Source organism: Trachurus japonicus, chromosome 5 (assembly GCF_045865225.1).
Source record: "Trachurus japonicus isolate A0001 chromosome 5, Traja_1.0".
Taxonomy (NCBI): Eukaryota; Metazoa; Chordata; class Actinopteri; order Carangiformes; family Carangidae; genus Trachurus; species Trachurus japonicus.
In genome coordinates, this window is record NC_140911.1 from 36,131,593 (window position 1) to 36,155,393 (window position 23,801).

General features: G+C 41.7%; 1 protein-coding gene across 1 annotated transcript in view; it reads left to right on the top strand.

Annotated features, from left to right (window-relative positions):
- The window catches only part of chd5 (chromodomain helicase DNA binding protein 5), a 46,757-nt gene that overhangs the window by 15,340 nt on the left and 7,616 nt on the right, over window positions 1-23,801 (top strand). Inside the window, exons 8-35 of the mRNA XM_085777797.1 lie at window positions 1,381-1,547; window positions 3,052-3,270; window positions 3,745-3,951; window positions 4,445-4,656; window positions 5,647-5,778; window positions 5,989-6,097; window positions 6,352-6,543; window positions 6,797-6,997; window positions 7,937-8,074; window positions 8,279-8,400; window positions 8,571-8,744; window positions 9,583-9,724; window positions 9,975-10,106; window positions 10,429-10,546; window positions 10,671-10,795; window positions 10,919-11,165; window positions 11,739-11,914; window positions 13,042-13,216; window positions 14,705-14,791; window positions 14,979-15,067; window positions 16,084-16,217; window positions 18,716-18,860; window positions 21,095-21,254; window positions 21,379-21,458; window positions 21,649-21,844; window positions 21,950-22,039; window positions 22,151-22,303; window positions 23,561-23,669. Of these exons, the coding sequence (XP_085633923.1) occupies window positions 1,381-1,547; window positions 3,052-3,270; window positions 3,745-3,951; window positions 4,445-4,656; window positions 5,647-5,778; window positions 5,989-6,097; window positions 6,352-6,543; window positions 6,797-6,997; window positions 7,937-8,074; window positions 8,279-8,400; window positions 8,571-8,744; window positions 9,583-9,724; window positions 9,975-10,106; window positions 10,429-10,546; window positions 10,671-10,795; window positions 10,919-11,165; window positions 11,739-11,914; window positions 13,042-13,216; window positions 14,705-14,791; window positions 14,979-15,067; window positions 16,084-16,217; window positions 18,716-18,860; window positions 21,095-21,254; window positions 21,379-21,458; window positions 21,649-21,844; window positions 21,950-22,039; window positions 22,151-22,303; window positions 23,561-23,669 (4,231 nt within the window). The remainder of the gene's footprint in view (window positions 1-1,380; window positions 1,548-3,051; window positions 3,271-3,744; window positions 3,952-4,444; window positions 4,657-5,646; window positions 5,779-5,988; window positions 6,098-6,351; window positions 6,544-6,796; window positions 6,998-7,936; window positions 8,075-8,278; window positions 8,401-8,570; window positions 8,745-9,582; window positions 9,725-9,974; window positions 10,107-10,428; window positions 10,547-10,670; window positions 10,796-10,918; window positions 11,166-11,738; window positions 11,915-13,041; window positions 13,217-14,704; window positions 14,792-14,978; window positions 15,068-16,083; window positions 16,218-18,715; window positions 18,861-21,094; window positions 21,255-21,378; window positions 21,459-21,648; window positions 21,845-21,949; window positions 22,040-22,150; window positions 22,304-23,560; window positions 23,670-23,801) is intronic.

The window sequence follows — 23,801 nt, forward strand, 5'->3', positions numbered from 1 at the left end:
ACTTCTGGAGTCTCATTCACATTTAGCAGTAGCTTACTGTAGCAGCTGCATTCAAGGACTGTTCAGTGCATAGGAAAAACCTATGTTAGGGTGACCAAACGTCCTCTTTTACCCGGACATGTCCACTTTTTACATCCTGTCCGGGGCGTCCGGGCAGGTTTTATAAATTCATGAAAATGTCCGGTTTTCATTGTTTTTCATGGGACCATTAAACATACTTGACTGGCGCGTTGCACAGAATACTCCGGTATTTTGTTGCGTCTCTGATGTAATTCGCGAGAGGCTGCCTCTGTATGAGCGGCTCTGCGACGCGCTCATACATATCTGTGTGTTCTGGAGAAGAACGGCCGGTAGCCTAGGATGGCCGGCGGCTGACACGTAGTCACTGTTTTCCTTTTCTTTTTTCTTTTCTAAATACAGCCATGTTTATCTGTGATCAGGGCCGGCCCAAGCCTCCATGGGGCCCTAAGGGGACCTCTATTGTTGCCAATAATACTGATTATTGATCATTTACACACCTAGCTACTACAAACTAATTAAAATTTTTAATTTAATTTTTAATTTTTAATCTGTCGAATGTTTTTAGCCATCTATGGTTTTTAATCTGAAATGATATCAAATTCAGCCAAAAGTGCAGCCTGGGGTTGATTTACACTTACCGTAATATTCAAAGTGATATAGGCCTAGTTCTAAATGTCATATGGGCCTACTAAAAGTAACAAAATAAACCAATAGCCAATGCATTTGCTGTAATTGTCATAATTTCTAATTTCTTCTTTTTGGTTTTAAACAAACTGTGACACCAATGTGAAACAACAACTTAAAGTGCAACCACAACAATTAAGGGTTTTTGTAAATACAAAGGATTTCTCAAGGGATCGACAGAAGTTACACAGAGAGTTTACTGCTCTTGGGGCCATGGTGCCCTAAGCAGGTGCTTAATTTGCTAAGCCCCCCAGTTTGCCCCCCCCCCAGGTCGACTGTCCTCTTTTTTGGAAATCAAAATATGGCCACCCTAACCTATGTTAAAGCAGAAGTAAGCGATCCAGTCATTTTGGCTAACTTCTTGTCAGCAGATGGAGTTAGCAGTCCCTGCCCTCGTCCCTACGTCACCACATTCACGTGCATCCCTTGGCTGCACACACAGAGAGGACCGCCCCTTTATGCCGTTCTCTCTCCTCATTGGATAAAGGTTGTAGGATACAAGAAAAGTTTTCTCCTCGGCTTACAGCAGAGCAGAGTGACTGACAGACCCGTGTTTCAGACCAAACACTCTATATAAGTGATTGCTGTCGGAAGATATAACTAAGACTTATATTAACACAAATATTCCGCTTACTTCTGCTTTAACTCTATACTAACTTTTTTAACCTACTCCAGAGGAAGACGGTGACGGCTATGAGACAGACCACCAGGACTACTGTGAGGTCTGTCAACAGGGTGGGGAGATCATCCTGTGTGACACCTGTCCCAGGGCATACCACCTGGTCTGTCTGGACCCTGAGCTGGAGAAGGCCCCCGAGGGCAAATGGAGCTGTCCGCACTGTGTGAGTTGATTAGTGTGAAGTGTAAACATTTTTTTTTTTTAGGTTTTTTTTTATGTTATGCTAATAAGAGAAATTAACAAGTTCATAACTTCAGGGAGGGAAATATAAACTTATGCTAATCTCATCGTCTTTTTCTTATGCTGATGATAGCTTACAGCCGAAACATGTTCATTGTTTATCTCATATTAAATGTTAAGAATATTCAAGTTCAAGTGCCAGCATCGTCTTTATCTTGTTTATTCAGCTTCTTCTGTGAACCCGACACAGTTTCCTACTCAATATTTGGAGTCGTGCACACCGCCACTGCTTTTCTGAGCTATTATCTACAAGAGTGGTGCCCAACCTTTGCAGACTTAAAATGAGGCAACATCTTCTTAAACACCCACATAACAGGCTGCATATACCTGACTGTGAAGGGGTAAAAGTATCCTGTATTTCACAAGTAGCAGGGAAAGATTAGAGAGAAAAGTCTGAAATATTTATCACAGTTTCTTGGAGCAGAGACACTTTTTTCCCCTCAAGACCTCAGTACAGTACGGCAGCGGCAGTTGATACTGAGGGCTAAGAACTCCCTTTGTGTCTTGTTAGTTGTCAGTATTCGGTATGTGTGAAGCCAGTCAAGTCATCGCTTCAAGGTTCCTATTTAATACATTTTTATAAATCTACAATCTGCAGTTGGTAAGAAAGCCAAGATGAAGGACAAAAATTTGATCACAAAGTCATTTGGTTAATAAGTTAAAGGGACATTGTGTAACTTCTCCTGTTATCTATTCACGAAAATTGATTATTTGGTTCAAAAGTATGTTTTTCATTAATCAGTAATCCCCCCCATCAACAAACTGAAGTGTTCCGGTAAGCTCTGAATTTGCCGTTCATATCATTCATATCTACATGGAGCGGGTAAGCTCGGTGCTGGCTGCCATGTGGTGTCGCCATGTTTTTACGTTCAGTGGCAGCGTGACGGTAGGAAACCACGGAAACTCAGCGGAGACACCGGAGCTGTCGGCTCAGGTCGAGGTGGCGTCTGTGAAAAGTCACCGCGGTAACGCAGTGAGGAGGAATGGAGCGTTACACTGATGCTGCATTCACCTGCAGTCGGGCAGACGGCCGTCGGTAACAAACCAGATGTCATTTTAGTCACAGAAGTCCAGAGAAAGCCGGTAAAACGTGGGTCAGGTAAACAATACCACATCGCCATGACAACATATTGTCACGTGTATTGTTTTGCCTTGTGCTGACGGACCACTTGTTTACGTAGACGCTTGTGTATGCTGTCGTCCGTCTGCCCAATTTCACGTGAATGCAGCATGAAAAATATGATTGAGTTGCTTGCGATACAACCACAACGCTAGATGGGAGTAATTCCTACACAATGTACCTTTAAAGTGGTTGTTTCCGTAAAAAAACTAAACAAATGACATAAAGATAATCAGTGAATGTCATATAGCTTACACAGTGAGTAAGTAACCTCACTTCAATCATGTGTGTTGATAATGTCCCTCAGGAGAAAGAGGGAATCCAGTGGGAGGCGAAAGATGAAGAGGACGAAGAGGAGGAGCCTGTAGGTGAGGAAGAGGATGACCACATGGAGTTTTGCAGAGTGTGTAAAGATGGAGGAGAGCTGCTGTGTTGCGACACATGCCCATCTTCCTACCACATCCACTGCCTCAACCCGCCTCTGCCGGAGATCCCCAACGGGGAATGGCTGTGTCCTCGATGCATGGTGAGTTCAGGCTGCACACCTCGGCCTGTGCTGTAAAAATAGGGTTAAAATACAAAGTACACGTTCAACCCTACAATCTCAATATGCTTAACCTACTCCAGTATGTCACCTGAACACCACATAGATTTACAAAAACTTCTCTTATATTTCTACAAGGAACAACGTTTGTCATTTAACCGTGTTGAATTTCTGGTTTCTGCTCTGTGGAAATTGCTATGGAGTTATGGGATCAAACAGAAGCTAAATCTGTACACTGTACTTTATTTTATAATATTCTAGTGCCGATGGCAACAGAAGTCAGTTGGAGATCGTTTATGAGGTGGTTGGAGAGAGAGAGAGCTTGACAAAAGCAGTGTCGGCTTAAATCTTGCAATTACATGTTCAGTTGGCATTTGATTTTCTCACACAAGCTATGTGAGCTGTAGCATTTATCATAAGAATGTGTGTGCACATTACCTCTTTGTTTTTCCTCAGTGCCCTCCCTTGAAAGGTAAAGTACAAAAGATTCTGCACTGGACATGGGGCGAACCCCCATTACCAGCTGAACTGCCTGCAGGCCCTGATGGCAAGCCAAATGATCCGTTGACCAAGCCCCCACTCAAGGGCCACCCAGAGAGGGAGTTCTTTGTGAAGTGGGCCGGCCTTTCATACTGGCACTGCTCCTGGGTCAGTGAGCTGCAGGTGAGATACCACAGGAGAACCTCCAATTAACACTTGTGCTGTGTTTGGCCACAGGAGCGACGTGTCCTCTCTGAATGTGGGACACTCAGAGCAGGTTTTCCCTGGACCGTCTTGTGCAGTTTAATATACAAATGATAATGCAGGTTCCTATAACCATTTAGCTGTCATTAGTGAGCATTTCAGACAGCAACTCAAGCTGACATTTAATTTACTGATGATTGAACAATTGGTTGTTTTCAGATTTGGCTCTCTTTGTGTCCCTTATTTAGCGACAATACAGCTTCCTTAATTTATTTTGTTTCTGTCTTCCCTTCATTAAATCCTTTCTGGAACTTTGAACAGTGAATCAAATTAGTCTCATTGCCATGCAGTGCCACATTAAATATTGCATTCTTGTTAAAGCCTCCTTCACCAGAGGTTGTGCTGAACGAAAACATAAGCAGAACTTATTGTCATGCTGTGAATGTGTCTGTGTGTCTGTGTGTGTGTGCAGTTGGAGCTGTATCACACGGTCATGTACCGGAACTACCAGCGAAAGAACGACATGGACGAGCCGCCGCCGTACGACTACGGCTCCGGAGAGGAGGAGCTGAACAGCGAGAAGAGGAAGAGCAAAGATCCCCAGTATGCTGTGATGGAGGAGCGCTTCTACCGCTACGGCATTAAACCAGAGTGGATGGTTATCCACCGGATACTCAACCACAGGTGTCTGTTCTTTTATCCAGATGTTTTACACACTGTCTCCAGTTCTTGACGATAAGCTGGAGCTCAGTGTGGTTTATCCCCCCTTTCATCTTGCTTTTATAGATGGAGATTACTCTTCACAGCACATCATATTTCAGTTTAGAGAGGAAAAATCTATTGTGAGGGATATTTAGAAAGAACAGAACAGCTACATGGTCATTTCCACATGTTTCAGGCCTGTGTTGGAGCTTGTAACTGATCATGTACACACATCTCTTTCTGACATATTCAGCATACAGTATAATCATATGTTTGACTCTACGCATTATGCTTTGGTAGAAATACAATATTCTCGAAGTGTGAGTCCTAGGGATGTCATGATTACTTGTCTTCACAATGAATCGCGGTATTAAATGCCACAATTAATTAATCGTAACGGTTCCTAAATACGGATGATGTTGGAACCATGTTGGCAGATGAGTGCAACTTGCACAGAATGTAAAAAAAAGTTATGCAACATTATGAACAATATGCATTGCTTTGTACCCCAGAGTAAAGGTAAATACACAGTAACTGGGTTAAATTATGTTAATGTCAATTTACTTAACGTAACACTGAACTGGTAGGAATTTAAATGTTAGTGCCTCATTTGTAAAAAAAAAAAAAAAAATAAAAGATTTAAAAAACATTTCCTCTGAAGGATTATGGTAATAATTGGTCCTATATTGATATATACTTGAAATAATTTGTATATAATTGGTAATGCAATTATATTTTGACTATTTGATTTTACACATTCATAGTTTTGTTAATCGTAATAATCGTAATAATCGTGGTTATTTCTCTGACAATAATCGTACCAAGAAAATCTATAATGGTGACATCGGTAATGATCCCCCAACCACCTTATTTGGTTGCTACAGTTGCAGAAAGTGATAAATTACTGTCATTATGTGATTGTATATGTCATTATGTCACATCTCACATGCTTATGTTTGTTCTTGCCCATAGCTTTGATAAGGACGGTGATGTGCATTATCTGATCAAGTGGAGAGACCTGCCCTATGACCAGTGCACATGGGAGGTGGACGATTTTGACGTCCCAGAATACGACACCATTAAACCTTTCTACTGGGACCACAGGTGGGTAAACGGCATCTCTGAATGTGCTTAGCCTTATGTCTGAGTGGTGCGGAGATGACGGGAGGGATAACTAGGATAAATCCCCGTCACACGCAGATAAACAAAGGCATATGCCTACATCTGCTGCTCTTCCTGTTCTGTCCTGCCTGATTCCCCAGTTCGACTTGTTTGGCTCATCATGTTGCTGCATTTTTTTTTTTTTTTACCCAGAGAGCAAATTCTAGGAGAAGATCAACGCCCCCTGGTGGTGAGGAAAGGAAAGAAGCTGAAAGAGGACCATCAAAAGAGGGAGGTCCCTCCTGATGCTCCCATCATAGACGTAAGCTGAATTACTTTGATGCACTTAGGTCACTAATAGTCCAATGAGCTGCCCCAGTTACCTGTGCCTCTGTGGGAATACCAGACCTCATTGTTATTAGCTGCAGCTTTCTATAGTAAACACATCTAGAGTGATACTGTGGATGTGAGAAATGTGCTGTAACTTAATGATGCATTTATTATTATTCATTTACATTATGCCAAATGTTCGACTATAACTTGTGTGATTACTTTACAAAATGCTCAAATCACCAGCCCACCATCAAGTTTGAACATCAGCCGTGGTACATTAATGCCACTGGAGGAACCCTGCACCCGTACCAGCTGGAGGGTCTGAACTGGTTGAGGTTCTCCTGGGCTCAGGGCACAGACACCATCCTGGCTGATGAGATGGGCCTGGGGAAGACGGTGCAAACAATAGTGTTTCTCTACTCACTCTATAAGGAGGTGAGGCCGGGACAATGTCCTCTCTTATTATCTCCATATTGCATAACTTATATCACATTCTGGTTCCTTGAGTGCCATGTAAGAGGAAAGACTAGTAGGATCAATCCCTGTGATATGAATGGGAATATAGGCTCCAGATATACACTTAGATAAAATCATAGAGTGAAGTAAATGATTAAACCATATGCCTATATTCTTTCAGTGATTTGAGAGTTGCTTAGTCGTGTCTTTCCTCTCTCTCTGTCTCTCTCAGGGTCACTCTAAGGGTCCTTTCTTGGTGAGTGCTCCCCTCTCCACTATCATCAACTGGGAAAGGGAATTTGAGATGTGGGCTCCAGACTTCTACGTGGTGACGTACACCGGGGACAAAGACAGCAGAGCCATCATCAGGGAGAACGAGTTCACATTCGAAGACAGCGCAGTGAAATCAGGGCGTAAGGTGTTTCGCATGAAGGTACGTCACAGTCTCACACACACTTAACTATTCAGTACCACACCGAGATGCTTATAAATCAACCCCTTCTACCAATTGACCCTATGGTTCAACATATGAAATCCTCTTTTAGTAGATGGGTTTTTGACATTCCTTCACCTGAGATGGACAACTATGTTTTTTCATATCATTGATATTTCTTTTATATGTAATTTAAACATGCATATAAGTATATTTTACATTTTCAAAATACATTCAGTTTCTGCTTATGTTTTTTTTTTTTGTCATTCAAATTTGTATTTGTTTTAACATAACTTTACAGACATTTCAAATGTTACAGATATGGCATAAACAAATTAATAGTCTGTTTAAGAAAGTAAAAAGGAGAAATAGATAGATAGGACGAAGAGAAAAAAAAAAGAAAAAAAATCAGAAAAAATAAAACACTCATCTTACAACTTAAAGGCAGCCCCCACCCCTGGCACCCCTCATGCTTCATACACATTCAAAGTATACATAAATACAATTACATGCAACTATCCTTCCAACCATGCCTTACACCCCTCTATGGCGTCACACCCCTTATGTAGTCCACAAAGACTTCCCATACCTGACTCATTTTCATGGCATATGTTTGTTGTTTTAAAATATAAATATTTGTTAATTATTAATTGCCTGTATCTCTCAAGTGGCTTTGGTCTGAATTTGGTAAGTTTCTGACCACTATTTCTAGAGATATATGAGAAATTGCAGACACTGCCCCAAAACTTTCAGTATTATTGGTTTTGGGGATGATCCAAATATCATGTACTACTTGGGCAGTAAAATATTTTTATCCAGCCATCCATTTCATAAAATTGAAATATCAAAAATACATTGGTGTGTTGTTTTACCTTGGGTGAAAGTCTCTCAACTTTCCAAGGCTTCAGTCCCTCTACTCTTTGTGTATTCCCTCTGCAGAAAGACACTCCAATCAAGTTCCATGTGCTGCTGACATCCTATGAGCTGATTACTATAGATCAAGCCATTCTGGGCTCCATCACCTGGGCCTGCCTGGTGGTAGATGAGGCCCACAGACTGAAGAACAATCAATCAAAGGTATGACAGCCTTTCTGCCATTGATAGCAGCAGTTAGTGATCCACTCCACTGAAGCAAACCTGCAGAATCTTTTCAGGAAAGGAGGAGGGACCCTGACAGATATGAGCATGAGATGTTCATGAAAAAGAAATAAATATTCTGGGGAAAAGTTTACAGGACATGTTTTCTTGCTTTTCTTTGATCATATCCTGTTTAAAATCCAGTTTTTCAGAATTCTCAACGGGTATAAGATCTACTACAAGCTGCTGCTGACTGGGACTCCTCTACAGAACAACCTGGAGGAGCTGTTCCACCTGCTTAACTTCCTCACCCCAGATCGCTTCAAGTAAGCCCTTTTTTTTTTCATTTTCCCAGTAGCTCCTCACTGGTGCCTCAAATAGATTCCTCTTTATATTAACAGCTCGACAAATCTTGTTGTATCGTATAAAGTTGACAAGCAAGAAATAGTCTTTTCTGCACCGTAACCTCGTTTAATTCTTCAATTCTTCCCAACAGTAACCTGGATGGTTTCCTGGAGGAGTTTGCCGACATCTCTAAAGAGGACCAGATCAAGAAGCTCCACGACCTCCTTGGGCCTCACATGCTCAGGAGGCTGAAAGCTGATGTCTTCAAGAACATGCCTGCTAAGACAGAGCTGATCGTCAGAGTGGAGCTCAGCCCCATGCAGAAGTAATAATAGACATATTAAAGGGATATTAAAGGGGTGCACTGTTGGTGTCTGTGCCATCTGATAAAACCTAGCTCCTATACACAGGATATTTTAAATGACATAGTAGGGTTCAGTTGTTAAAATGATCATAAAGCTCATTGAGCTTCAGTACAAACAAAGAAGAAATGGAGAAACTTATATTTGTTAACATTTTTTTTGTTAAAGCAGAAGTAAGCGATCCGGTCGTTTTGGCTAATGCTGCGTTCCAGGTAGGCTTTTGAAATCGTAAATTACAGCTTCAAGTCACAACTTACGACTTTGTAGCGTTCCAGGCAACCCACTCGTGTTTTTCCGACCTGTTTTACCCGTGAAAGTCACTATAACGGCCACTCGTGACTTCCGACCCGTGAACTCGTACCAGATCGAACTGGTACGACTTCACAGGTCGGAAAAACACGAGTTACGGGTTGCCTTGAACGCACCATAACAGTCCTCGTCCCTACGTCACCACATTCACGGCGTCCCTTGGCTGCACACACAGCCCTTCATGCCGTTCTCTCTCCTCATTGGATAAAAACTGTAGGATACGAGAAAAGTTTTCTCCTCGGCTCAGAGCAGAGCAGAGTGACTGACAGACCCGTGTTTCAGTCCAAACACTCGATGTAAGTGATTGCTGTCGGAAGATAGAACTATTTAAGACTTATATTAACACAAAAATATCACTTACTTCTGCTTTAAGGTTGCTGTAGGTGTTGGTTTAACTCCCCAAGACCATGCTCTGAGCATTTTGATTAGATGATGTGTTTTTTCTTTTTTTCATCACTCTCCTGACTCTGATATCTGTTCTCTGACCTTCAGGAAATATTACAAGTTTATTCTGACGCGAAACTTTGAGGCTCTGAACTCCAAAGGCGGAGGGAACCAAGTGTCTCTGCTCAACATTATGATGGACCTGAAGAAGTGCTGCAACCATCCCTACCTGTTCCCTGTGGCTGCTGTGGTGAGGCAGCATATTGAACTGATTATATAATATCATAATACTGAGCACAGAATATATATATATTAATGTCTCTGGGACAGTGTGAGTTTCTCTCCAAGGAGACTATGGCTACCTTACATTATCTTTACCCATTATTCTTTAACCCAAGTTGTTCTGCTAGGAAATTGTGTACCTGTTAATCAATAATACTGTTGATTGTGTTCATATATTTCTCCAGTTCATGTCTGGAATTGTTTTGTGTCTCTAACAGGAAGCTCCTGTATTACCCAATGGTTCGTATGATGGCAACCTACTGGTGAAGTCCTCAGGAAAACTGACGCTGCTTCAGAAAATGCTGAAAAAACTCAAAGATGAAGGACACAGAGTTCTCATTTTCTCTCAGGTAATAGTTGAATAAATATTGCATTAAGGCCCGAGGCCACGGCTTTAACTGATCATGGCTATGAAACAGTAAAAAATGCAGCCATCCATTTCAGTTATTTGTTTATTTGTACTGGGACTCTGCATATTCATGAACATACAATATGTAAATACACCAGATTTAGCTCTATGGCTAATTTCCATCTGCAGTCCCCCATGTTTTAGCCTTTCCAATGCCAGTGCCAGTTGTAGGTGATAAATCACCAGATATTCCAAATATCTTTTTATAATTTCAATGAGTTTGATCAGACTCATACATTTATTATGTCATCTGTGGTTTACAGATGACCAAGATGTTGGATTTGCTTGAAGATTTTTTGGAGTTTGAAGGTTACAAATATGAACGTATTGATGGAGGAATAACTGGAGGCCTGAGGCAAGAGGCCATAGACCGCTTCAATGGTGAGTCTGACTATCCACTGTCTTTTTGGGTGTGTTTTTGAAGATGCATGTTTTCTTCCACCTGCCTTTCACTCGCTCTCTAACCCACACACACGTCGACTCTGTGCTTTGGTTTTTGTCACAGCGCCGGGCGCTCAGCAGTTCTGCTTCTTGCTTTCAACCCGAGCTGGGGGTCTTGGCATCAATCTTGCAAGTGCAGACACTGTCATCATCTACGACTCTGACTGGAATCCTCACAATGACATTCAAGTACTGATTTCACAAAGAATATGTGATGTGCACTTTGGTTTCAGTTTGCTATTTAACCAGCTGTGTTTAATGCCAAGTCATCTCTGTTGTTTTCCCTCTCACTCCATCTCTCCACTCCCCCAGGCGTTCAGCAGGGCCCACCGTATCGGACAGAATAGGAAAGTGATGATCTATCGTTTTGTGACGCGAGGCTCGGTGGAGGAACGGATCACTCAGGTGGCGAAGAGGAAGATGATGTTGACCCATCTAGTGGTCCGACCCGGCCTGGGCTCCAAAACCGGCTCCATGTCAAAACAGGAACTTGATGACATCCTCAAGTTTGGCACAGAGGAGCTTTTCAAAGATGAAATGGAGGCAGCCCGAAACATGGGTACGTCCCCGCTCCAAATGTTTCCTTTAGCTTTGAGGATTTAACAGAGAGTCTGGTGTGCTGGCATCCTTCGATATCTTCGGTTTGTTTTATGATAGCCGCACTCAATCCAGAAAAGTTCCAAGTAAACTTCCAAACTTCCACTTGATCTTCAATCTGCTACATCATTATTAAACTTCAGAGTTGTTTGATGATAACAAACAAATCACATCTTAGTTGAGCCACTTAAAGGTTTTGCTATTCTGTGCATTTTTTTTTTCCGATAATAAGCTTCCATTTACCCTCTTCTTTTCAAACACAGAAATGGTGCTTCCTCTTGCTCTGTTTACACTGCAAATGGTGGAAGTAGCAGCATCCTCCTCTTTACAAAACCCTCTCATTTTATGCAAGTCAGTGACTTACAAAGTAAAACTCAGTGTGGAGCTAATCTCTGCGCTGAAGAGTTGAAAACAAGAGACAAAAACAAAATGCGAGTGAATTCATTAACGTTCAGAAGCTTTAAACGTGGGTAAACAGACTGTTTTATTTCAGACGGCTCCTGCTGGTCATTAACTAGGAGCGTTTCATCAATAGGTGGTGACAACAAAGACGGCGAGGAGGGCAGCGTGATCCACTATGACGACGACGCCATCTCAAAGCTGTTGGACCGCAGCCAGGACGCCACTGAAGACACAGAGATTCAGAACATGAATGAATACCTGAGCTCCTTCAAGGTGGCTCAGTATGTGGTGAAGGAAGAGGATGGAGAGGTGAGAGAAATACCCACAATCATCTGCCATCAGGATGTTTCATAATGGAAACAACATGAGCTTGTGATTTAAATAAATACGTTTTATTTTATAGCTACACTGTGTCTGTTCGGCCTGCTAGTGGTGCTGTATAGCAACATTGAGCACTGGGGTGAGGGGATGCACATGGTGGCTGACAAAAAGCGGTAAAAACAGTTTGAACAGTTGATAAATATTTACAATAGGTTTTAAATAATGAGGAGAAAATACTTTGATAGCCCTTTAATTTACAGGCCGCTCTACTGCTGCTACTGCTGCTGCTGCATTGCTGCCCATAAGGTTTTGCAAACCCACCACCTCTTCAGCATCCACCTGTGGGCTCTGTCTCTTGATTCCCTGTGGGGGGTCCGCTTCATTCCCTGTAATGTCTGGCAAAGCAGATCATTCAGGGAACGAATATGAGACAGAACCTGATGCCAAATCTGCTGCAGCCATGCTCAAGGATATGCTATCCTTGCTATGCTTCAGCTTGCTATGCTTACGCTCAATAAATGATTTCTTCTCATTCCAGAGTTGTCTGATTGAAATAGCCTAGAAATAACAGTCAGTTGCAAGGACTTGGTGGGAAAAAATTCTGGCCTTTCCCAAAAAAATCAAAGCATGAAAAGCATCTTTTGCCTTTATGAAAAACATGACATTACTTTGAAATTTACCGTTATTTCTAGGCTATTTCTTGACATTACTTAATTGAAAGTTTCTGCAGTATCAGGGCTACATTTTGGTGAAAGTGGCAAAACCGTAGCACGTAAAGTGGTTTGGTAGGAATTTTCAAAGTTTTTAAATTTAAACGCTTATTGTGCCCCCCCCACGCCCAATGAGGAATATTGACATGTGCTTGGAGTTGAGTAAATCTGGCGTTGGACTGGAGCTTTGTGCAAAGTTTGGTGATTTTTAATGTATGGGAAATAGGACAACTGACTAATGCACTGCACACATACAATGTGAAATAATCAGCTGTGTGAGAAACAGTTTTATCATAATAAAACCGTGCATTATATTGTATACAGTAGAGGTTCAGGTACTGAACCAGTGAGATATTAGCAGCATCTCATGTATGTCATATATTGTCTTTGTGTCTGTGTGTTCAGGAAGAGGTGGAGCGGGAGATCATCAAGCAGGAAGAGAACGTGGATCCGGACTACTGGGAAAAACTCCTTCGCCACCACTATGAGCAGCAGCAGGAGGATCTGGCTCGCAACCTGGGCAAAGGCAAACGCATCCGCAAGCAGGTCAACTACAACGACACCACCCAGGAGGACCAAGGTAGGCGCTGCTAGCAGACACACTGTGGCTGTCTCCCAGGACTCACAGGCCTGGGTTTGCTGCTTTACCTCATGCCTTCACCAAGACCAATTTCTGAAGTGTTAATCTTTAAGACTATTGTGCCGAATGATTACCTGGCAGGATATTTGGAAGTAACAGCCAGCATCTTATTATCACCGCTCTTTATTTTCAACCAGGATTTGACACCCTTGCCCATATATGAGCAGAAACGTGTGCTCGGTAAGACACCTGTTACCAGCTGCTTTGTGCACAGCTGTCAGGTGAGCTCAACGCATATTCCTCAGCAAGAGGAGACATCATTTTCTAAATAAACCACTCACTGGGCTCCTGTTTGAGGTTTATGATATGGATTTTTTTTTTTTTTTTTAATTTTCCTCCAGTGATATTCCTGCAGTCTTAACAGCTGTGAGATGAATCAGCAACTCCCAACAGTCAATATTTAATGTTGTGTTCTGAATTGGCATTCTGGGAGCTGGTGTCCATTCTGAAAAACAACCAAGAGATTAAAGATTAACACTTTTGTTGTTCTGTGTGTGAATGAATCTGAATTGAAGCATGAAATTACACTGTATATTTGCAGTAGCTTCTCCACGATGAAAGAGCTCAGGTTTTTAGTAAATGACGTGGTCACTCAAATCGGTAGCCGATCCGCTGCTATGAGGGAAGCACATCTGCAGCGTCTAATACCGGGCTTTCATTACAGATAAAGGAGATGTGAGATATGTCCCTGCATGGTGACATTGTACAGACCAGTGTTGCTCCCTCTGTGTTGGCTTTAGTGCACCTCAGCAGCTCCTGCTGCAGACTAAACGCTGTGATCGGCTTTGACATCCAGCTAATTCAATAACCGAGCAGCGATACTGCTACCTCCACGCGCTCGACGCTCCATCAGTGAGTTAACGCAGTGACATTATCTTGACACACAATCCTTTTTTGTGCAATCAGCTCAGTTCAAGCAAGAATGGCACAGAAATTAATCAGCATCTTTATTAAATCCTCTTAAGGCTGCGTGTCTCAACAAGAGCTATTGACCTCCATTAAATCCACCTCAGGGCGTGTTATACTGGTCTAAAGCTCTTCTCAGTGGGTTTTGAAGCACCCCCCCCCCCCCCCCCCCCCACTCCCCTCTAGTAGTTCAACAGTTTCCATGTGTATTGCAGTTCCACTTCCTACAGTTGTGCTTTTGCAGAGTGGCTTCAGCTTCCTGATTGCCACAGTTCAACAGCAGCAGACTGTGATAGAGTAAAGATTTCACAGCCCATCGCGGCTTGGAGTACACTCCAAGTTGAAAGTGATTGTCTGGCGGAGTAGTACACTCTCACCTCACTTTCAGAGGACACAAAGTAGTGGAAATCTGTGCATGCCCAGCTGTAGTGGTCTGTAGTAATCTGCAGTGCCATGGCGCCCTCAGGTGGCCACCAACAGAAGCGAACACAATGTACTGTTTCTCTTTGATGTGTTGCTCAGAATGGCAGGATGATCTTTCAGACAATCAGTCGGAGTACTCTGTGGGGTCCGAGGACGAGGACGAAGATTTCGAGGAGAGGCCGGAAGGTAGGCAGCCCCAAAAAAAAAAAAAAAAAAAAAAAAATCATACAACCACTTGTGTTGGTTTGGTGTGGCTACACAGTACATCTCTCTCTGAGGAGATATGATAATAACTAAGGTCCCATTTTGCTTTTGATGAGACTCTGGGAGGATCATCCCTCTAACTGTGGCTTTGGTTTTTTATGTGTTGTAGGCGGGCGCAGACAGTCTCGTCGGCAGCTGAAGAGCGAGAAAGACAAACCCCTGCCACCCCTACTAGCTCGCGTAGGGGGCAGCATCGAGGTGTGTGTAGGCTGCAGGCCCTTCACAGGACATCCTGAGCCTAACCCTCCTGTTGTCCTTCTGGGTCAAATTGACCCAATCTGTTCACTTCCTCCATCCTTCCTTTCTCCCTTCCTTCTTTCCACAATCCTTTTTCCCTTTCTTCTTTCCTTCCTTCCTTCCCTTCGCCCTTACTTCTTCTTCCTTCCTCTTTTGATCCAGTTGACCTGGTCTGTTCCCTCCCTCCATCTTTCTTCCCTTCCCTTTTCCATTCCTTCTTTCCACAATCATTTTTGCCTCCCTCCTTTCCTTCCTTCCGCTCATCCTTACTTCTTCCTTCTTTTTTTGACTCAATCTGTTCCCTCCCTCCATCTATCTTTCCTTCCTTTTTCTCTTCCTCCTTCCCTTTGTCATTCCTTCCTTGTTTCTCTTCGTCCTTCCTGCCTTCCTTCCTTCTATCCCTTTATCCTTCCTTCCTTCCTTCTTTCCCTTTGTCCTTCCTTCCTTCCTTCCTTCCTTCCTTCCTTCCTTCCTTCCTTCCTTCCTTCCTTCCTTTCGTCCTTCCTTCCTTAACCCAGGAGGACAACAGGAGGGTTAAAATAAGGGTTTTACGCTGTGTTTACAGCAACTAATCACATTTCTGGACACATGGTGTAGTAGGGGGATAATCCTCCATTCTGCAAATTGTGCATAATAGGAGGGAATCTGGGATAAGGGGCCAACCCTGGGCATCATAACAAACTCTGAGAGTTTAAGTCCAATATGTCAGGAAGCTTCACTGCTCTCCAGCTGATCCTGTGTTCTGGCTCACTGCTCCATGGAACGGGGCATGAACAGAACTGGGATCAAGAAATGATTGCATTGTTAAGCAGTAAGCAGTGTTATGTGCTGAGCTGTATTAGGCGGTTCTTTAAAGCAGGTTTTATGTGTTTATAAGTCTAATGTTCATAAGAAATCAGTATGAACAGTTTAACAGTTTCTCCTCCTGATATCTTTGTGCCATGTTTCTGTCTAAATCTGTTTCTTCTTCGTACAAGGTGCTGGGGTTCAACGCTCGCCAGAGGAAAGCCTTCCTCAATGCCATCATGCGCTGGGGCATGCCCCCCCAGGACGCTTTCAACTCTCACTGGCTGGTCAGGGACCTGAGAGGGAAGAGTGAGCGCGAGTTTAGGTAATGCCTCAGCTCTTTTTTTATATATATAAACTGGGATACAACAAGGATTTTTATTCAATGTATCTGTAATTCCCTTTTCATGCAGTCAAGGGCTTCCTGCCAAAAAGTTGAGAGGCAGTTCTGGGTTTTATCAACTTCTCACATTTAATTGGTTGGCCCAGAGCAAAGCTCCACAACTCTCTTATCAGCTTTGCAAAGGTTGGCCTTGCCAGTGTCAGGGTTACCTCACTTTGTAATGCACCAGAGTCAGCCATCACATAAATAAATGTCTAAGTGTAAGTTTCCCTGAGTGGTGTTAGTTACTTCTAAAGTAAAACACTTGCACTCAGCTCCTAGCACTAACCCCACAGTTCCTGCAGGTATGTGTCAGGGTAGTGGCTCCTGTGGTTTTCTAAATTACAAATACAAAGACTACAAATGGTAATATATTATCTCTAATCTGGGTATTTGTTCTTGATCTAGTTGAGCCTTTATCAGTGTGTGACTCTGTTGTCATGGCCACACATCCGTCTTTGTGAGTGGCACTTTTCTTCTTTGAGTTTAAACCTCATCCATCCATGTATTGTCACATCCACGTCTATTGTTTATAATTAATGACAATCTTAATTTTCCACAAATATGGAAATTTACATTTGGTTTCACTGGCTTGTTCAAATACATCATTAAAACGCACATACAGTGATAACAACAAAAGTAAAATGAGCACAAACAACAATAACAGACATGATTCTGGTTTGAACGATATCTATGAGTTAAAGTCATTACATTTGGTAAATAAGACTTAATGTTCTCAGCTGCTCAGTTTTGTTGAGGTTTCTGTTTCACCTGCTCTCTGTATACACACTCCAGTTGTTTCTGATCTTTCCCAGTAATTCTACTGGCCGTGTCTGTAATCCTGGTCAGTGTGTTCTTGTTCTTAGACCTCAGGTGCCCACATCATGTGCACATATCACCAGACTTCTGTAAACAGGTTCTACAATGTTCTTTCTAATATCACATGAGTCCAGTTTTATGATTAAATATAAGTGCTTCATTGCTTTAAAAAAAACTATTCCATGTTGGCTGTAAAATTTGAAAACTTGAAATTAAATTACACTGATGGCAGCTTACAGCTGACACACATTTTCTCTTTTATCTGTGAGTGTGACCTGTTGGTTTTATAACTGTCTTTATTAGTGCTATCCTTCTTCATACTGCATCTAAACCTGATATCACTGTTGCCTTAGGGATGATTTTATAACTAGGAAGCTCATCAGTCTCTCAACTGTTCTGTATTCTCCATATTTCATTTGTTATTTTTTTTCAGTGTTAATCATATGATCAAATTTAAACATATATTGAGTGTAAAAATACTGTCATCTTACTTCCTTCAGTTGAATAGGGAGAAAACTGAAATTCTGGTTGTGGGTGCTAAAGCCCAAAGACAGCAGGTGTGTGAATACTTGGAGTCTAAATCACTCAAAACCAGTGAACAAATCAAGAACTTAGGTGTTATCATGGATGGAGATCTCTGTTTTAAAAGCAACATCACTAGGGCTGTCAGAAATATCTCAAGGATTAGAGGCTTTCTCTCCCAGTCCGATTCAGAAAAACGTATGCATGCTTTTGTCATGAGCCGGCTTGATTACTGTAACTCTCTGTTTATGGGTCTTCCAATCAAAACAATCCACAGATTACATCCAAAAATTCAGCTGCATGGGTTCTAACCATAACAAAAAGATCAGACCACATAACTCCAATCCTCTGCAACCTTCACTGGCTACCTGTTGTTGTCTTCAGAATTAGATTTAAAATACTCCTTCTGGTCTACAAAACACTTAAAGGGATAGTTCACCCTAGAATGATATTTCGCTCATTATCTACTCACCCTCATGTGGACTAAGGGCTGGAAGAAGTTTGAGAGTCCTCCGTCCCTTCTCTGAGTTACAGGGGGTCTTGGCGTAGCAGTGCATGTCCATATAACGGTTGCAAAGGGACACCAGAGCTCTTCGTAAAAAAACACACACAAAAAAACATCCAAATAATAACTTTTCTGTTTAGCTGTGCATTTCCTTAAATGTCTTTGTGTGTATGAACTTCTGTGTATCTTAGTATCTATTGCTGTTTACTTTTTAATATGTTGTCCTATCTCTATGTAAAGCACTTTGAACTGCTTCTGCATGATACTGTATGGTGCTATATAAATACATTTGAATTTGAATTTGAATTTATAATATAGGCACCAACAATTTTTGACTAAAGATTTGACTGTGGGATGTATCAGGTCGCTAAAACAACTGACTTCCCTGACCGTTGCTGCCATCTCTCCTGCTAATAGTACTAATACCTTGCTACTACATTGGCTTCTTACAGAAGAATTCTATTTGCTCATTCCACCACTATCCTGTCACTTTCACTGTGTTTTCCCCAGCCGTTAACAGCACTCGTGTCGTGTTGGAGCTGGTAACCTCCCCTGTCGCATTGTGCCATAAAAGCATGTGTGTTATTTTCATCAGGGCCTACGTGTCTCTCTTCATGAGACATCTGTGTGAGCCGGGGGCAGATGGAGCAGAGACCTTCGCTGATGGAGTCCCACGCGAGGGGCTGTCTCGTCAGCATGTCCTCACCAGGATCGGGGTCATGTCCCTTGTCAGGAAGAAGGTACTGGTCCTTTAACATATAATGCTGGGTTTCAGCTGTCACACTGTCAGATCAGAGAAAGTAGGTCAAAGTATTCAGGAATAGGCAGATGCAGACAGGAGTACCTTTTGGGTACAAACTGTTTCATACGTACAAACTACAAATGTTTTGTTAGTTTTGTCTGTCATGTATACACCTGGGTAGAAAAAAACAAAGCCTAATGTGCTTTCTGGATTTAGAGGGAATCAGGATTGGTTTGGACCTGTCATTAAAAAAATTAACTGTGTGTATTCAGTCTGTATTACTGTAGCTGCTGCAGTTATGGAGAATTTGTGCCATTAAAGAGATCGGATATTAATCAGACTTCAGGGATGTGTAGCTACATAACTAGGAATCATCTGTTGCACAAATAATCAAAAGCAATCTGTTATTTCAACAACCAGTCTCTGCAGGGCCACCAGCTGGAGCATGTTCTCAAAAGGTTATAGTTAAATTACTATAACTACATTACAGTCTGTCAGTACTTAAACAACATAGGCATGGCTTTGTTTCATTAAGGGGAGACACTACAGGTGAATAGGGTAAACATTTTAACTAACAGATATCACCATGAAACTTCCCAAGTGTATCACTTACATTAAGACAGATATTTTTTGTATTACAAGTTTTGTCAAATTTTATGTTTAAATATGTAAATAGGCAATATCTGATGAAATATGTGCTAATTTGCATACATTTCCAGAACCAAAATCTGAACAATGGATAAAGCTACTTTCAAAATTCTTGTTTTATTTTGTTGACATATTAGAGTCAGAAGTTTTTACAGAGGGGATTTTGGATATCTCTTTTTATCGCTTTGTAAATGAGAAAATACTGTCACCAGCCCTAAAAAAATCAAATTTCGCCCTGTTTTTAGGAATAAAATGTTATATAAACAATACCCCTCTGTAAAAATCTTCAGAATACAGACAGGAATAAAACTGGAAGGTTTGGTGTCTCTAAGTGCTGCTGAAGTGAAGATTTTAGGCTCAGAGTCTGAGGAAAAACTCATTTTGAGTCACTTGTACTGTAAAATTCCATATAGATAGATTGTTAATGTAAATCGTAGGAAATCAGGAAATGACAATTTTTGGAGCCTACATAATTGTTCAGGAGAGAGAGAGCTTTACAATGACAACAAACACAGCACAGTGTGTCACAGTAGCTGTTAACTTTTGGTGAATTTAGGAGAAATCTACTGACGAAAGAGACAAAATGAAGTATTTTCATTTATTTTGACTTTTCTGAAAGAATACATGTTCAGTAAGAAAATAGCCCCAAATCTCAAAATTGATCAGTGCATGAAAAAACAGTGTTTTTGCCTGCAGTGTCTCGCCTGTGTGTAAAACATGGAGAAGTGTGTTTCAGAATTAGTAGTGTACTTTCAGAGTAAGGGGGCAGTATTTCCTCAAACAACATAGTTATTACAGTAATACATTATTTAGTAATTTTGTCTGAGACACAGTGTGCCTTTACATGAAATGCATTTCAATGCTATTTTGATCAAAGACGATTTTTTTATATTACAATATTTAGCCTACTCTTTTTTTTTTTTTTTTTTTAAGTATATTTTTTGGCTTTTCATGCCTTTATTTGATAGGACAGTTGAGAGTGACAGGAAATGGAGAGGCAGAGAGGGAGGAATGACACGCAGGATAGGGCCGTCCGACACGGGATTCGAACCGGGGCCGCCTGCAGTGAGGACTATAGCCTCAACACATGGGGCGGGTGCTCTACCAACTGAGCTACAGTAAACACCGCCCCATTTAGCCTACTCTTTGCTCTGAATATGTCGCACATTAGCAGACTAACACTTTACTGGTTGTATTAATATTGTAACAGCTATTCTCTGAAGTGTAAAGAACAAAAAGTTTTATTATTTGTTGTATTATTAACTTGTATCTATTGATTTTTGTATGTGGTCCCTGACAACTAAATGGAATACATTTTTAGCAAATGCTCTGGACTGAGCAGCAGGAATCAGACAATGTTTGGCACATCAATTGGAAAAATACTTGTCAATCATTTTTTTTGATTGACTTATCAATTTATCAACTAACCCTTTCAACCTCACTCAGTCATCAAAAGTAGACCAAGTTTGAACTTAAGAAGTATATGTATGAGTAAAAATTCAGCACGCCACTTATCGATCTCCTCTTAATCCCTTATTCCCACAGAAGTTTCATTTTGTTACAACTAAGCCAATCTGTTCGTAGGTGCAAGAGTTCGAGCATGTGAATGGGAAACTGAGTTCTCCGGATCTGATTCCCATTGGGATGGAGCTGAAGAAACTGACTGAGAGTGTTTCCTCTGATCCCAACACCCCGGTGCCAGCCAGTCCTGTCGCTACGCAGCCCAGCACCCCCGTCCCACCAGGTCAGAACAAAGTGTCTGTGTTCATCACGTTGTACTTCTCTTTCAATCTAAAGTCTGTGATCAGAAAAAGAAGAGACAGAAACTTTTAAAACTCTTTTTTTTATTGCTGTTTTCTGGACTGTAGAGAGGTCTGAGTCCCTCTTGGGTTCCATCGAGGACAAGGAGACCACAGAGCAAGATAGCAAGAAGCTGTCAGAGCAGGAAGTGAGTTTTTCTTCCTATATTGTCTTGTCTTGTCTTGTCTATCTTGTCGTGGTTCATTACACTTAAACCATAACTCCTCTTATCATCCTCAGACGATGTGGTTGTCAAACTTTAAACTTCGTCTCTTGTGCCCTTTACCAACTTTCTCCTTGTTTTCCTGCCGCTGCCCTGTCTGTTCCTCTCTCAACAGACTTCCAGTGTGGAGCCAACATCTGCACCTGAGAAGGGAGCTGACAGTGAGGAGAGCAAGGCCGGCTCAGAGGACAAAGCAGGAGATGAGAGGGACAGGACCGAGTCACCCTCCACAAAGACAGAGCCATCTGCCAACCCAAAAGAGTCAGCTTTGAAACAGACAGAGCTGTCATCCAGTCAGACCTCACCGAAAAGTGAGTGATGCATGGTCCGTGTGCTGCAAATCTTTTTCTTCTGTGAAGTTGTACTTTGGTAAAGTTAATCTTTTTTTTTTCTATCTCTCTCTCTGCTATCCTCAGTGGAGCCCTGCAAAGAAACAGAGAAGTCCTCAGACAAAGGAGATACTGATTCTCCTCAGGCTAAAACTGAAGACAAGGAAAATAAGCCAGGTATGCATGCTGTAGATTTTTGAATGAAACAGGTAGAAGTGGTGCAATAACTGTGCTGCTCGCTGAAAGCAAACAGAGATCTGTTTTAAAACCTTTCTGTGGCTCATGTAGCTGTTGCAGATGACCTGAAGAGCGAAGACGTGTTAGAGGGTCGGCTGAATGGAGACAAAGACAATTTGGATGAGATGGACGACAGCAGGAAGGAAGACAAGAATGGATTCAAAACCAAATTCATGTTTAACATTGCCGATGGAGGTTTCACAGGTGAGAATAAACCTGACTTGTAAATATAAGGGATCTGCTCCTGAGTCAGTGAACATAATTCCCACATTGGAGCGATGGAAGTTTCATTAGTTTGTATTATATTAACACACTGACACAGCAGCACAGTGCTGATTATTGTATTCTGTCTTAAAGCTGCTTCTAAGATAATACTGTAGGATAATAATGTAGGAAAAAAATGAATCTGCTGTATTGTGTTTGTCAGCAGGACCGTCATCATAAATGACTCATTTCCACAATATTGTCCCGTAGTATTGTGCAGCTCAGATTTAATTGGTGAAGTCTTTTTCTTATGCTGAGCAGCAGATAGAGACAACACAGGTGCAGTCTGTGGTGTGTGTGTGTGTGTGTGTGTGTGTTTGTGTTATCTGGAGACAAATGAGTAGACAATGAATAAAGAAACTAATGGCAGGAAAAACAAGCAGCTGATTTTGAAGCCTCTGTGTTGGTGACAGCGTTTAGGTTGTCCATCCGTACAGTATGTAGCTACGTCTCATCCATATGGATATCTTAGTAATGACTCAATGGAATTGGGCTCATTAGGGCTCGTGGATTAATTTTATTCATTCAAATTTTAGTGGCTAAAGGTCAAAGTTCGGAGTTCATTGTGACCTCACAAAACATGATATTGACTCTGTCTTGTGAGCTCATCCAGGGAAATCCCTTAACGTTTGGCACAAACATTCACTTGAACTAAGGGATGAACTGATTAGATTTCGAGGGTAAAAAGTTCAAGTGTATTGTGACATAGTTTTGAGCTTGTTTGTGTAATATCCCTATAGTACTGTACCTCAGAAGACTAAAACTAAATATTTTATATAACTTTAGATAAACGGGGATTGAACCTGAAATTAGACTGAGTGGTGGAGGCAAACAAACACAAGGCTGTAATTTTAGTTGCTTTTTATATTCCTACAGCTGGAGGCTGTAAATTAAAAAAAAAATGATTTCATGAGTTTGCAAAGTCACGGCCTAATTTAATACCAGTGAAAAAAAAGTGACATGCATTACTCACCCCCACCAGACTTTGTTTAATACCTCCTAAGACTACGCTGCAGGGTCCGACTGGAGGTTGTTTATCTGAGGTGACACAGTGAAGCGGCTTTGTCTTGTCATCAGTCTTGATCATGTCTTTTATTGTACTGTTATTATAATATGCTGTAATAATATGCTGCAAATGTCCTGAATATTACCTGGCACATTTGGTGAACCTGTCTGTCTCTGTGTCTCTGCTCTCAGAGCTTCACACCTTGTGGCAAACAGAGGAACGAGCGGCACTGTCTTCTGGAAAGATGCATGACATCTGGCACCGTCGCCATGACTACTGGCTGTTGGCTGGCATTGTAACGTATCCTTTTTCCCCAGATGTAGGTGCGAGAAGCTCGGCATCTGGTAAAGTAATGTAATTACTTCTGACTGGAGGGGAGCAGCGGTTGAGGAGCTGATATGAAACCGAAGCTGTCTTATTGCTGTTTTATTT